Source organism: Oryza sativa, chromosome 11 (genome assembly GCF_034140825.1).
Source record: "Oryza sativa Japonica Group chromosome 11, ASM3414082v1".
Lineage (NCBI taxonomy): Eukaryota > Viridiplantae > Streptophyta > Magnoliopsida > Poales > Poaceae > Oryza > Oryza sativa.
The window spans coordinates 23,975,646-23,990,501 of NC_089045.1; the positions used below are offsets into that span (position 1 = coordinate 23,975,646).

The 14,856-nt window shown below is 44.4% G+C and overlaps 2 protein-coding genes across 6 annotated transcripts; both read left to right on the forward strand.

The window, feature by feature from the left end:
• The first annotated feature begins 489 nt into the window (after positions 1-489).
• On the forward strand, positions 490-5,097 carry LOC4350793 (pentatricopeptide repeat-containing protein At4g14850). 5 transcript variants are annotated; one of them, XM_026021742.2, is made up of 4 exons: positions 490-2,143; positions 3,179-3,722; positions 4,270-4,660; positions 4,769-5,097. In XM_026021742.2, exons 1-2 carry the CDS (start codon positions 525-527, stop codon positions 3,642-3,644), a joined length of 2,085 nt encoding a protein of 694 aa, XP_025877527.1. In that variant the 5' UTR covers positions 490-524; the 3' UTR covers positions 3,645-3,722; positions 4,270-4,660; positions 4,769-5,097. The 5 variants fall into 5 exon arrangements, with proteins under 5 accessions (XP_025877527.1, XP_025877525.1, XP_025877526.1 ...); XM_026021740.2 differs by having other exon boundaries at positions 4,270-4,613; positions 4,714-5,097; XM_026021741.2 differs by having other exon boundaries at positions 4,270-4,591; positions 4,714-5,097.
• Positions 5,098-5,653: 556 nt separating this feature from the next.
• Positions 5,654-7,229, forward strand: LOC136351128 (uncharacterized). The gene has a single exon (XM_066305952.1). It carries the CDS (start codon positions 5,768-5,770, stop codon positions 6,962-6,964), a length of 1,197 nt encoding a protein of 398 aa, XP_066162049.1. The 5' UTR covers positions 5,654-5,767; the 3' UTR covers positions 6,965-7,229.
• The last annotated feature ends 7,627 nt before the right edge of the window (positions 7,230-14,856 follow it).

Sequence of the window (14,856 nt, forward strand, 5' to 3'; positions counted from 1 at the left end):
CATCCACTCCTGTATCTGTACGAGTTTTATTTAGTTTCTTTTTTTAAAAGAAAAAATATTGGTCCCAGAACTTGTACTTGATTACACAAGTTTTTTCTGTTTCCAAATTATCCTATTGACAAAAACAAGTTAAAATACTGCAACATTTGGGAGAAAATTTCATTGAAGAGAATAAACACGTGGCCAACTAACTTCATTACACAGTTTTGGTGTAACCAAATTGTCCTATTGACAAAACAAATGAAAATAGTGGAACATTTGGGAGAAATTTTTAGTGAAGAGAAAAAAAAAGACTGGAATACGTGGCGAACAAACTTTATTACACAAGTTTTTATTATGTAACCAAATTGTCCTATTGACAAAACAAATGAAAACATTGCTACATTTGGGAGAATTTCAGTGAAGCGAAAAAGAAAACCGGAACACGTGGCCAACTAATTTGGTCCGTGTCTCTAAAAATATATGAGGCTTTGGGCCCAGTAGGCCTATAGGAGTACGCGCCAAAAAGAATTTGCAAACCCCAAATGCGCCGAGCCGCCGCCGCCGCGGCGGTGGCGCCCGCCGACCCGCAGCTGCTGGCGGCGGCGTTCGAGTCGGCCATCGCGTCGCGCTCGCCGCGCCTCGGCCGGGCCGCGCACGCGCGAGCGCTGAGGCTGATCGCCCCGGCACTCTCGCCCTTCATCTGCGCGCACCTCGTCAACCTCTACTCCAAGCTCGACCTCCCCGCGGCGGCGGCGGCGGCTCTCGCCTCCGACCCACACCCCACCGTGGTTTCGTACACCGCTTTCATATCCGGCGCGGCGCAGCACGGCCGCCCTCTCCCGGCGCTCTCCGCGTTCGCCGGCATGCTCCGCCTCGGCCTGCGCCCCAACGACTTCACCTTCCCGTCGGCCTTCAAGGCCGCCGCTTCCGCACCTCCGCGCTCCACCATCGGGCCCCAGATACACTCCCTCGCCATCAGGTTTGGTTACCTCCCCGTCGACCCCTTCGTGTCCTGCGCGGCGCTGGACATGTACTTCAAGACCGGACGCCTCAAGCTGGCCCGCCACCTGTTTGGTGAAATGCCGAACAGGAACGTGGTTGCGTGGAACGCTGTCATGACGAATGCTGTGCTCGACGGGAGGCCCCTGGAGACAATTGAGGCTTATTTTGGGCTCCGGGAGGCTGGTGGGCTTCCGAATGTGGTCTCGGCCTGTGCATTCTTCAACGCGTGTGCTGGGGCGATGTACTTGTCACTCGGGGAACAGTTCCATGGCTTCGTTGTGAAGTGTGGGTTTGAGATGGATGTCTCTGTGTTGAATTCAATGGTTGATTTCTATGGGAAGTGCCGATGTGCAGGGAAGGCAAGGGCGGTATTTGATGGCATGGGAGTTAGGAATAGCGTGTCCTGGTGTTCAATGGTTGCTGCATATGCTCAGAACGGCGCAGAAGAGGAGGCTTTTGCAGCATACCTGGGTGCAAGGCGTTCTGGGGAAGAGCCAACGGATTTCATGGTTTCCAGTGCGCTCACTACATGTGCAGGGCTGCTAGGCCTTCACCTTGGACGCGCTCTGCATGCGGTTGCTGTCCGTTCTTGTATTGATGCAAACATTTTTGTTGCGAGTGCATTGGTTGACATGTATGGGAAGTGCGGCTGTGTTGAAGATGCCGAACAGATTTTTTATGAGACACCACAGAGGAATCTTGTCACTTGGAATGCAATGATCGGTGGTTATGCTCACATTGGTGATGCTCAGAATGCACTTCTGGTATTTGATGATATGATAAGGAGTGGGGAGACAGCACCTAATTACATCACCCTTGTCAATGTGATCACTTCATGCAGCAGAGGAGGTTTAACAAAGGACGGCTATGAATTGTTTGAGACAATGAGGGAGAGGTTCGGGATAGAGCCACGGACTGAGCATTATGCTTGTGTGGTTGACTTGCTTGGTCGTGCAGGAATGGAAGAACAGGCTTACGAGGTCATACAGGGGATGCCTATGAGACCTTCCATTTCTGTATGGGGAGCTCTACTTGGGGCGTGCAAAATGCATGGGAAGACAGAATTGGGAAGGATTGCAGCTGAGAAGTTGTTTGAACTTGACCCCCAGGACTCTGGCAATCATGTACTGCTCTCAAATATGTTTGCTTCAGCTGGCAGGTAAAATTACCTTATTCACTTTGATGTTTACGTTAAAGTTCCAGGTTCCAGGCTATCTCAGGTCCAAACACAGATACACACACACAAACAAACAAAAAGCCACTCCCGGTGATTTCTCAGTAAATTTCATACTCCTGATGTCATTTGATTGAACTTAGCTCTAGGACATAGCGAAGTATATTTTGATGTCTCTTGGCTTCTTCTGAATGTGGAATGTCCCTGAGTTTTTAATGATTATAAATAATCTCCATCATTGATGGACAAGCGGTAAACTAATATAAAAGGCTAAGTTGAAGCACTATATTGCAGAATTGTAAGGTACATTTGTCAGCATATCTGCCAGAATTCAATGCAGATTAGATGAGCATTTGTATGCCATAATCCATATACTTCCAATCAGCTGTGAAAATATAATCTCGAAGGTGCTTGTTGAGAGCTTGAAGTAGACTAATGCTGATTCCTGAAACTTGTTGCTCATAATTTTTGTTATGAGTGAAGTGCACCAGTGGTCCCTAAACTTGTGCAAGTGTGTCACTTAAGTCCCTGAACTCTCAAATTGCATTTTTAGGTCCCTCAACTTGTCTCGGGTGTCATATAGGTCCAAACGAGTTCTAACCCGCTTCGTGAGATGACGTGGCATGCCATGCTAATGCTTATGTGTCCGTGGGATCCACATGTCACTCACATTGAAAAAATAAAATTTAAAAAGAGGGGAGATTGAGGAGAAAAGGAAGTTTTTAATTTTGAAAAATAAATAAAAAAGAGAGGAGAAAAAAATATGTTCTTAATTTTTTTCTATATGTGACTGACATATGGGTTCTACTGACACGTAGGCACCACCATGGCATGCCACGTTAGCACACGGAGCGGTTTAGAGCCCGTTTGGACTTATATGACACCCGAGACAAGTTGAGGGACCCAAAAATGCATTTTGATAGTTCAGGGACCTAGGTGACACACCAATACAAGTTTATGGACCACCCGTGCACTTTACTCTTTTGTTATTTACTTAATGTATCTTTCAAACTTGTCCAGGTGGGCAGAAGCAACAGATATAAGGAAGGAGATGAAGAATGTTGGAATAAAGAAGGACCCGGGTTGCAGCTGGGTTACCTGGAAAAATGTTGTTCATGTTTTCCGAGCAAAGGACACCAAACATGAAATGTATAATGAGATCCAGGCGTTACTAAGCAAGCTCAGAAAGCAAATGCAAGCTGCTGGATACATGCCAGACACACAATATTCCCTTTATGATCTTGAGGAAGAAGAGAAAGAATCAGAGGTGTTCCAACACAGTGAGAAGCTTGCTCTGGCCTTTGGACTTATTTGCATACCACCTGGTGTACCTATAAGAATCATGAAGAACCTGAGAATATGTGTGGATTGTCATCGCGCATTCAAGTTCATATCTGGTATCGTTGGTAGAGAGATAATTGTGAGGGACAATAATAGGTTTCATCACTTCAAACAATACCAATGCTCATGTGGAGATTATTGGTGACTTCTATCTATGTGCCTATTGATGAATATTATCTGCAAAAAGAAAAAAAAAACACTTCTTCAAAGCCAAAAGGAAAAGGTATGCAATTTTTGTTCCTGTGCAATAGTTATATCAGCATATTTTTTCTTATGTGATTTCTTTAGTTGCTGTATTAGTTGAAACTTGAAAGTTTGAAACTTTTGATAAGCTTCCAAATGAGTATAAGTCTTGTTAGTAATATGATAACTGTGTTATCTGATTTCTACAGTAGAAATTAGAAGCTACCAAATCACGCACCCACTCACAGCACACACATGCATCTTTTACTACAAACTCCAGAGAAACTCAGACATCCAAGAAACCAAGGTCCAACTTGTCCGTTGAACACACATGCATGTGCATATTCTAAACAAATGAGACACACTATGTCATCCTAGGGATTGAATTCAGGGTGGGTCAGAACAAGCTCCCTCATAATGGTAACAGTTACAGAAATGGCTAAATGGGAAATGAGTGTGTTGGAAATCATTATTTCTTTTGTTTAGACACAAATATATTTTTTTCTGACAGTTGTTTGTAAGGATATCTTTCCTAATGTTTTACACCTTTACTTTCCTTTTATTTATTTTGGCTTCTGTCTGTACAGGATTTGGCATTAAACATGGAACATATGTCCTGGTTTACCTAATTACCTTGCTCCATTACTGAAGAAGGCATACTGATAAATCAAAAGAAGAGACCAGCTGGAACAAAATTTGGGGTTGATGAGCAGAAGCATACACTGCCTGTTTGATGTGCCACCCATGTTAGCTCAGGTTGCACATAGCCTGGATTTAGGGGCATCAAGGGCAGAATATGTACTATTCAAGAGAAGCTCAGGGATATCAATATATGATTGCTGGGTGCACCGTGCACGTAGGTTGTGATGCTGGCTCAAGGATCTAAATTCCTGCTATCCTTTTTTGGGGGTGTGAATAATATTTCTTATTGGTACTATTTCTTGGTAGTAGGGACAATTCCACTGTCTCAAAATCGTGGTAAATATTAAGCAGTAAAACGATTTTAACTTTTTCTATATCTTGATTTTCAGGTCATGCTAGATTGAGCCTATTACTGTTTCTACCCTGAAGCGCTAATGTTTGCAGGCCTGAAGTGTCTCGTATTCAGCTTGGAGGTGTTGGTGAATTACTTAAAGCGACGAATGCAGAAATCTGCACGGAAGCGATGCATCCCATTTTTGCCATTTGGTTAAGTAGGTTTTGGTTATTCTTATACGTTGAGAGGATACTTATCATGGGTTTGGTGGATTAGACGTGGTATAATCCAGTTCTCATTTTGGTTTTCCTTTTTGTTTGCTAGCTGACCTTAATTACTTGGTGCCATTTCCTGCTTTGATTTTTAGGTGTTACTGTAAATGAAGAGATGATTTATTATATATACTACAGAATATAGTTCACGCGTATTACAAAGAAAACCGGTGTTTTGTTTCTGTTGGGCACTTTAGTTAGCAAAAGAGTAAAATAGCCTTTCCAACTGGGGCTCTTCCCATCCATTTGTTTGTGATCATAATTTTCCGAACCATATGTTTCATTTTTTCTTCTAAGCTTATCTTAGTTAAAACATTCAACACACTTTCAGTTTCAGTTTTCAGTCTTTGAGCAAGGTTGCTTCAGAATTATCAGGCATATACATGGAAATGAAATGATTCCATTCTCTGTTCAGTTTATTTTCCTTGTAGGCTTAGATTGATCATACAGCGAGTTAAATGAATATAACTTCAAACAAGGCTCGAGTAAAAACTACGGAGGAAAATGCAGTCAATAGTGACTTGTGATTGTGATCTGCATCGAGGATTAAAAAGATTTGTCTCGTACCACATGAAGTCCTTCAGTAGATTTGTATACTTGTTCAAAAGATTGTAAGAGCGATGCATCAACTTGTTTAGTTGCAGAGGTATATGATCTGAGCTTGTTCATTCGGATTATTCAGATAGAAAGACGCTGTACTAACGGAAATCTTATACAGGTTGAATTCGAATCTTCATACCCCACTGGACCGGGGCCCACACGTCAGTGACCCATCTCAAGACTCAAATTAAATTGGTCACGTCTCGTTCGTCCTCATCTCGCTCGCGTCTCGTCGGCATGACGACTCCGCCGGCGGCGAAGCGCCGCCGCCGCTGCTGTTCGCTGCCGCCGGAGCTGAACGACGACGTCATCGGCGAGATCCTCCTCCGCCTCCCACCTGGCGACCCCGCGCTGCTCGTCCGCTGCTCCCTCGTCTGCAAGCCATGGCGGCGGCTCCTCTCCTCCGACCCCGTCTTCCTCCGCCGCCACCGCGAGCTCCACCTCCGCCGCCGGACGCCTCGCCCCCTCCTCGGCTTCCTCTTCAACCAGCTCGGGGAAGACCCCGGCGTCGCCTGGTTCGCCCCCACCTCGTCCCTCCGCCGCCTCCCCCACCCCCACCACTGCGACTGGTACGCGCTCGACGCCCGCCACGGCCTCGTCCTCTTCAGCACCATGCTCTCGCGCGACGCGGCGGAGCACGAGCTCGTCGTCTGGGACCCCATGACGGGGCGCCGGTGGCGGCTCGACTTCCCGGGCTACCTCGAGGACTTCAACTGGTCCGCGTCGGTGCTCTGCGCCGCCGACGGCTGCGACCACCGCCACTGCCACGGCGCCCCCTTCCTCGTCGCGGTCGTGTCCACCGGCCGCTACTGCAACACCTCCGCGGCCATCTACTCCTCGGAGACCGGCGCCTGGGGCGACGCGATCGCGCTCGAGCGCGAGCACCCCGATCCCGATGATGCCGTCAAGGTCGGGAAGCCCGGCGTCCAAGTGGGGAACGCGATCTACTTCCCCTGCGTCCGGAGCGCCCAAATCCTCGAGTGCGACATGAGCGGCCACACGCTGGCGATGTTCGACTCGCCGGCGGCCGGCCGGGGATGGCCGGACAACGGCCTCCTCATGACGGCGGAGAGCGGCGGCGGCGGCGGGCTGGGGTTCGCTTTCGTGCGGCGGTCCATGCTCCACCTCTGGTCGAGGGAGCCCACCGGCGACGGCGCCATGGCATGGTCGCCGCTCCGAGGCATCAACCTGGAGCCGCTGCTCACCGTGCTGATCCGGAGACCACCTGAGCACCACTCCGTCACGCCTAATCTGGTCGGCTTCGCCGACGGCGTCGGCGTCATCTTCGCCGAGATCGATGGCGACGTCTTCACCATTGAGGTGAGCTCTCGACGAGGCAAGAAGGTGTACAGGAGGGAAGACATCCACACCATCTTCCCTTACACGAGCTTCTACACTCCTCGCGGTGGTATCAACTTTGATCCATTGCCATGAACTCACTCGCGCTGCTGCTGCTGCTGTTAGCTTTGTTGTGGATTTGACGTTAGTGATTTCTTTCAGTTTGGAAGCCCAGGAACAGTATTGTTTGCTCTGGTTTCAGTGGTTAGTTTAAGCCATAAAAAGAGTTAAGTAGCGATGGCCTATTTTGTAACCTCTGTGTCTAGTTGGGCAGTTTTAACCAGGAAAAGAGTTGACTGCTCATGATCACTTCACTATGTGATTGTATCAACTCATCTACCTATTTCTTTTTCGTTTTTCATTTCCTCGCTGCCTAAAGCATACTCTCGAAGATACAATACCTCTATTTTTTTTATAATGCTACGCCGTTAAATTTTTCTTTACAATAGTTTGATCATTCGTCTTATTTAAATTTGTTTTGTAAATATAAAAAATTGAAGTCATACTTAAAAAATATTTGACGATAAATCAAGTCACAATAAAATAAATAATAATTATATAATTTATTAATAATACAAATGATCAAACATATATTAAATTGATCAATCAATTCTAAGGTTGTGTTCGGCAGCCAACTTTCCCAACTCATCTGTATCATTTTTCGCGTGCATGCTTTTAAATTGCTAAACGGTATATTTTTCTTTTTGCAAAAAACTTCTATAGGAAAGTTGCTTAAAATTATATTAATCTATTTTTTTAAAAAATAGCTAATACTTAATTAATCATGTACTAATGAGTCACTTTGTTTTAAGTGAGCGAGAGATTAGGTACCAACCTCACAATTAGCCTAAGTGGGAATACTAAGAGTGGGTGGACTAGGCAAAATCCCCCCCCCCCTTTTTCCCTAACCCTCCTAGAGTCGTTGGATCAAACATTGTCTGTCAGATTCAACCAAATACAAGGCTGGGTTCCCAACCCAAGCTGTTCGCACGGAAAATGAAGTGATCCATTAGCGCATGATTAATTAAGTATTTGCTATTTTTTTTCAAAAATGAATCAATATGATTTTTTAAGCAACTTTTGTATATAAACTTTTTACAAAAAAAACACACCGTTTAGCAATTTGAAAAGCGTGCGCGCGAAAAACGAGATATGTGCTAAATTGGTTTCCTGATTCCACACTTCCCCATCAATGGTGGAAGCATCCACATCTACACTCTCAGTCTTAGATCAAACTATAGAAATAAATCTGAATAAGCACATGTCGGATTCATAGCTAAAGTTTGATTTATTCTTTTTATGAAGAGAGTATATGTTTGTGCGCAGCAAGGCACCTCTGGGTTAACTCTTAACTGTACAGCCGGCCGGCACCCTGTTACGCTGGCCAACTTACTCCTATTCTCTTCCTCCACTAGCCAGCTGCTGCGAAATCATGCCCAAGGGAAGCAACTCCACCCGAATGTGCCTCCCCAGTCCCCAGTCCCCACACGCGCACAGATCTTGGAGTAAAATCAATGCCCATCAAAATAGACTGATTGAAATCACAAAAAGTCAGTTGACTGAAAGTAAACAAACCTGTTTTCTTTAACATTGTGTCACTACCACTGTGGTTAGCTGCTACCAAGGTACATTGAAATAAGTTTCACCTTGGACTAGGTGTTATATTATATGATTGAAGGAAAATCTTGTAAAATATGAGGAAAAGTTATAAAACTTTTTGAATTTAGATCACATATTCACATTTGATGATGATTTATTCAAAATTCTACGAAATGCCATGGAAATTCTATATTATTGATGATGTATCCTAGATTCCTAGTGCTCCGTATTAAGTGAAAGTTTTTTTTGACGGTTTAAACAGTAGGAGAGGCTCATACTGTGCTATATTAGAATATAGAATAAAAAAAGAGTATGTACAAAGGATGGATATAAGGGGGGAGAGGAAAGAAAAAAGGAAAACAAGGAAAAAACAAAGACAATTAGCTAATGATGTTAATCCATGATTGCCAGCTGGGTTTGTCTGATGCTTTTACTCTGTGCATATGCCGAGTAAAGAAGGATGGATATAAGGGGGGAGAGGAAAGAAAAAAGGAAAACAAGGAAAAAACAAAGACAATTAGCTAATGATGTTAATCCATGATTGCCAGCTGGGTTTGTCTGATGCTTTTACTCTGTGCATATGCCGAGTAAAATCTTCTTTGAAGTCCAATTTCCATTTACTGAAGTTGATGGGCACATTATTGAAAATATGATCATTTCTTCTATTCCAGATATTCCAACATCCAATTCCTAATACTTCCATAAAGAAAGGTTGTGGGAAAAGCCTTCTTGCAGTCATGATCATGTTCATGAATTCTAATGTCAGATCCCAATTTATCCCAATACAGTTCCAACATTGTTGGGCAAAAGGACAAGAGAAGAACAGATGAATGTAGTCTTCTGTGGTTGTCAAATTGCAAATGTTACAAGTGACTCCTCCTTGAGTGTTGAAATGTTTTCTTTGAAGTAAATCTTTAGTGTTTAATATGTCCATCAGTAGAAGCCATAGAAATACCTTGATCTTCATTGTGCCTTTGCTTTTCCATATGAGAGTGAGTGGTATGTCTGGTTGAATATGAGAAAAGAAGAGATCATACATCTTTTGGATTTGTACAAGTTTGGGTTCCACACATAGTTCCATTGATTTGAATGATGGCCTCATACTCCACTAAATCAAAAGCTTTCTCAAAATATATTTTCAGAATTACAATTTCCCTGTTACTTTGATGGCACTGATGGATGTATTCAAAGCTCCATGCTAGGCAATCCTGGATGGTTCTACCTTTAATAAACACATATTGATTCTCATGAATAATATCAAGGATAACTGATTGCAGTCTGTTGGCCATAATCTTGGAGACAAATTTCAGAACAGAGTTTTGCAAAGCAATAGGCCTGTAATCATTTGGACTTTCAGGATTGGGTTTCTTTGGAACTAGGGTTATGAAAGAGTTGTTCAGGTTCTGAATTGAGATTCCTCCACTGAAAAATTGATCTGCCATAGCATAGAAATCCTCAGAGATGATATGCCAGCATTTCTTGAGAAACATACCATTGAAACCATCAGGTCCTAGAGCTCTATCACTTGGCATTTGCTTTATTATTTGGTCCATTTCATCCTTGGAAGGCATGGAGGATAAAAGATTTAGGTTAGAGTTATGCTGTATCAAACTGCTCAGATTTAGATCAGACTGTAAGTGCTCGGGAGTGCCCATTCTGTCTGTAAAGAGTTGAATAAAATTTGGGCCTTTTCTTCATGAGATGATATTATTCTGTCATCCAACTTTCATGTGAGATCTTATTTCTGTTGTGACTGTCTGTTGCTGCAGCTTGGAAGTATTTTGGGTTTTCATCTCCAAATTTAACCCATCTTATTGTACATCTTTTCTTCCAAAACTCATTCTTGTATTTTAAGAGCTGAAGGATATGGTCCTTTAATATGGTTCTGAAATTCCATTCTTGAATGGCTAGATCTCTTTGCTCTTCAATTTTGTCCAGAAAAAGCAAAACCTCATTGCAGTTTGAGACGAGGGTATGCATATTTGAGAGTCTTTTCCTCAAATTTTGAGTCCTTTCCTTAAATTTTTCATCTTTCCATTCAACTTGATAGCTTGATTTGATCCTCTGACAGGAATGTTCCAGAACTGTGAAACGACATCCATAAATCCTGGCATGTCAACCCATAAGTTTTCAAACCTAAATAATCTTGATTTAGGAACTGAAGTTTCAATAGAAATCAGACAGGGAGCATGATCAGAGATGTATTTAGATAGAGCTGTTAATGATGTGTGGAGAAATTTCAGATTCCAGGCTGGAGATGTAAAGACCCAATCAAGTTGCTGGAGCAGAGGTTGGTCTTGCATGTTGCTCCATGTGAAAGACATGCCTCTCAGAGAGATTTCTACCAATCCAATGTTGCTTATGATTTCATTGAAAATCACAATATCATTCATATCTCCACCAGAGAGATTTCTATTTTGCACTGATCTAATGAAATTGAAATCACCCATGAAAATCCAATTTTGATCAATGTCTATCTCAATGGTGTTCATCCATGAAACAAATTCATCTCTTAATTCTCCAGCACAAGGGCCATTGGCCATAGATGTTAGATAGGGACCAATTTTCATGTAAAGAGGAGTTTGACACAAACTGCATAGTGATGACATATGGATGGCTTTCAATCATGGTACCAGTTGCAACACTACTGTTCCAAATGACAATTAAACCCCCTGAGTTTCCAAAAGAAGGTTGAAAAACAAACTTATCAAACCTTCTAGGACAAAATTTTCTAATATAGGAGTGGTCAAAATGCTCTCTTTTGGTTTCTTGCAGACAGATAATTGAGCATGAAGATTCAAAAATTTTGTCAGATAAAGCCAGCCACTTTCGCTCAGAATTAATACCTCCGATGTTCCAACATAAGATATTGCAGCTTCTATTATTCTGTTGATTCATTATTCTGGTTTGTGAGAAAGATAAAATAGGTCACAGAATAACTGTGTACCCCGAGATGAGAGCCACCAGCAGAGACCCGCAACATTAGATGAAAAACCAAAGCATGACAAAATATGCAGCATAACCAAAGTACTTATCCAGCAGATTAACAAGTTCCAGGCATAATCCAAGAGAAAAGTGTCACAAAAGTGAAATTCTACCCTATTACATAAGTGGGTAGAGGGGCTAAGCATAGCCCAATTATTACAAAGCTTAGAGACTTTATTCATTTCTTTGATCTGAGAAGCTTCACTTCGGACACTTCCTCAGGAAGAAGTCCACATTTTTCCACCCCATCTCGGGAGAGCATTCACATGATTACAAAGAGGAGGCAGGAGCCGCAGGATAGCCTTGTTTAGTTCCCAATTTTTTTTTCCCAAAAACGTCGCATCGAATCTTTGGACATATACATGGAGCATTAAATATAGATAAAATGAAAAATTAATTGTATAGTTTGCATGGAAATCGCGAGACGAATCTTTTGAGCCAAATTAGTTCACGATTAGCCATAAGTGCTACAGTAACCCCACATGTGCTAATGACGGATTAATTAGGCTTAATAAATTCGTCTTGTGGTTTCCATGCGAGTTATGAAATCAGTTTTTTCACTCGTGTCCGAAAACCCTTTCCGATATCCGGTCAAACGTCCGATGTGACACCCAAAAAATTTGTTTTCGTGAACTAAACAAGGCCTAAGATAAAAACACAAGGACAACTATGTTTGCAACACATGCCCAAATTATTTGAGTGGAACATCAATCAGATAATTTAGAAAGCCAGCAACGTTTTGCCTACAGAACAGAACCATCCTAGGACGCTAGATGCTAATTAAATTGACCCTGAAAATGACGACCAACATTTAAAGCAGTTAATCACATGTCTGCAACATAACGTTAGAAATGTAATTAACTCGGCGGCTAATCTGACCAATTCAGGGTTAATTTCGATGATAAAGGAATACAACCAGACGCACCAGTAAGCAGGCATGTCCCCACGAACAGAATGCATGACATTCCAAGAGGAGTACCTGATCGCCTCCCTCGAGCTGAGCCTCCTCTTCTTTTCTTGGCTTGTGTCTGTCTGAATAGATCCATGAGGTGCAACATTTGTTGGGCGGCGGGGCTCCTCGTGTCGTGGAGTCGGCGGCGATGCGCAGTGCACCTAAAGAGGTGCGCCGCCCATACACAGTCGCAGCCCACTCCTTCAAAGCTGTCCCAGACGCAGCGCAGGCACCCTCCGAATCCGCGTCCTCGTCGCCCTGGTGATCTCTCTAGCGTCGACGAGGATGCCGGCGGTGGCGGACCCGGCTCTTCTCGGTGGCGTCCAAGATGGCCTTGTTCTTGTCATCTTGGCAGCACGGGGCATGGGTCAGACGGTGCAGACGCGGGGCGCGAACGGTGGACGGCGGAGAGCAGGACGTGCCGCGCGTGGCGAAGAAGGGACGGCGGCGAGCGCGCGGATGAGGCACGCCTCCTGTCGAACAGGTTGCGGGCGCGCGGCGGCGAGGATGGCTCGCCGCGGGCGGAGCGTCACGGCGGAGGCGTTGCAGGACGGAGTCACCGCCGGGGCGACAAGCGACGGCGGCGGAGGTCGTTTCTTGGGCGCGGTGGTGGGGAAGTGCGCGGCGGCGAGAGGAGGCGGCGTCACGGTGGGAAGCGGCGATCGGCGCGGTGGAGGGCGATTTCTTGGAGCTCAAGACCCAGAACACGAGGTTGTTATTATAACCGCCTTCTGCACGGCCGCCTCGCCGCCGGAAATCCGTCCTCATTCGGACGCCAGCTTCGGCGTCTGGGTTCATCCGCATTGTTTCACAGCCGCTCGGTCGGTCGCACCTGGTGCGCGTGCGGCTCAACCGAAGCAAGCCACAGCAATGGCGCCGCCGCGGCTGCGCTCCAAGCTTCGAGCAGGGGCATGAGCAGCCAAGCCAATCTGAGGGCTTTTAATAATTATTTCCTTTTTCTACGTAGGTTCGAATCTCCGTTGGTGCATATTTTTCTTTTTTTTACGCTCTAATTTTCTTTTCTTTTTTTACTCTCTAATAATTTTCTCCATTGTTTCTATATAATAAAAACTTCCAATTTTTTTTATCATTCCTTTCTTTTACGCTCTAATCACCAAAATATGAATTAGAGATAATAATTCATAATAGGTTGCTCTTTTGTTATAACCAGTCTAACTGCATAGTTGGGCTGGCTTACTCGAGAAGCTTACAACTCGTTGGTCCTGTGTTCTAATCTCGGTTTGTACGTTTTTTTTTGTTTTTTCTTTTCTTTCTTACCATACCATAGTATTTCACAACTCACTTATGTTCTCAATATGTATGAAACCATATGGAGTTTTTTTTTTGTTTTTCTTTTCTTTCTTACCATAGTATTTCACAACTCACTTATGTTCTCAATTTAGACGTATACTCATAAACATGTCCATGTTTGCTCTCCTATAGAAACATATAGTAGGAAAGCTACGTCGTTCACAATAGGAACTTGATCCGATGAAACGCACACACGTACATGAATCGGACGGCATAGCACAGATGACGTACAAAAACCGGACGAATTACCCCTGACTCAATTTAGAGTGGTTTTCATCCTACGTGTACACGTGGTAGTTCGGAACGGTTTTGTTCTACATGGTATACATTTGGCGCTAACGTGGCAATCCAATCTCCAAAAAAAACATAAAAAAATTAACAGGGCCCCACATGTCATATAGAGTAGTACTAAACTCTCTCTCTCCTTCCCTCCGACATCGCGCGCGCGGCATGGCGCAGAGCCAAACGCGATGGAGACAACAGGGATGGCAGGTGCAGCCGAGGAGCCATGCTCGCCGGCGAAGACAAAGGAGCTGTGCGCCAGTGGATGCGGAGGAGGAGCCACGTGCGCCGGCGGAATCGAGGACTTGTCGCCATGTCGCCATAGCCCCCAGCCTTGGCAGCATCCACCGCCTCCACTGTCCTCCTCAGCGCGGCCCACCGGCCACCGCGCCCTCCCCACGTTTCCGCCTCCCGCCACCTCCACTGTCCTCCTTGGCGCCTCGCCACCCACCGCGCCCTCCCAGCGACGCTTCTGCCTACCGCCCGTGCCATCCTGACAACACCGCCATCCTCCACTGTCCTCACCACCCACGACGCCACAGAGATGAGAGAGAGGAATGAAAAAAGGAAGAGAGAGGGGTGAGGGGGAGAGAAGCTGATAGGTGGGTTTCAACGATTATTTTTTTAAAAAAAAATGTTGATTTTTGAGTAGGACGGTAATTCATCCGGTTTTACAAGTTTAGGGTGTGAAATATCTGGTATTTGAGTTTTGCGGGGTAATTCGATCGACCGCGATAGTTTAAGGGGTAATTTGTACTTTTTTCTTAATTTAATTATATTCAAAACTACTAATTTCCAAAATTTATTATATTACATTTATTTTACTCATCACCATTTTCAAGTAAAAAGCGAAGGATGT

What these genes read in the sequence shown, in the direction of transcription:
- LOC4350793 (XM_015760112.3), top strand. Translation starts at nt 525, where the DNA reads ATGCGCCGAGCCGCCGCCGCCGCGGCGGTGGCGCCCGCCGACCCGCAG. An exon ending in ATGTTTGCTTCAGCTGGCAG is followed by an intron (nt 2,144 to 3,178) that starts GTAAAATTACCT and finishes AAACTTGTCCAG; the next exon opens with GTGGGCAGAAGCAACAGATA.
- LOC136351128 (XM_066305952.1), top strand. Translation starts at nt 5,768, where the DNA reads ATGACGACTCCGCCGGCGGCGAAGCGCCGCCGCCGCTGCTGTTCGCTG.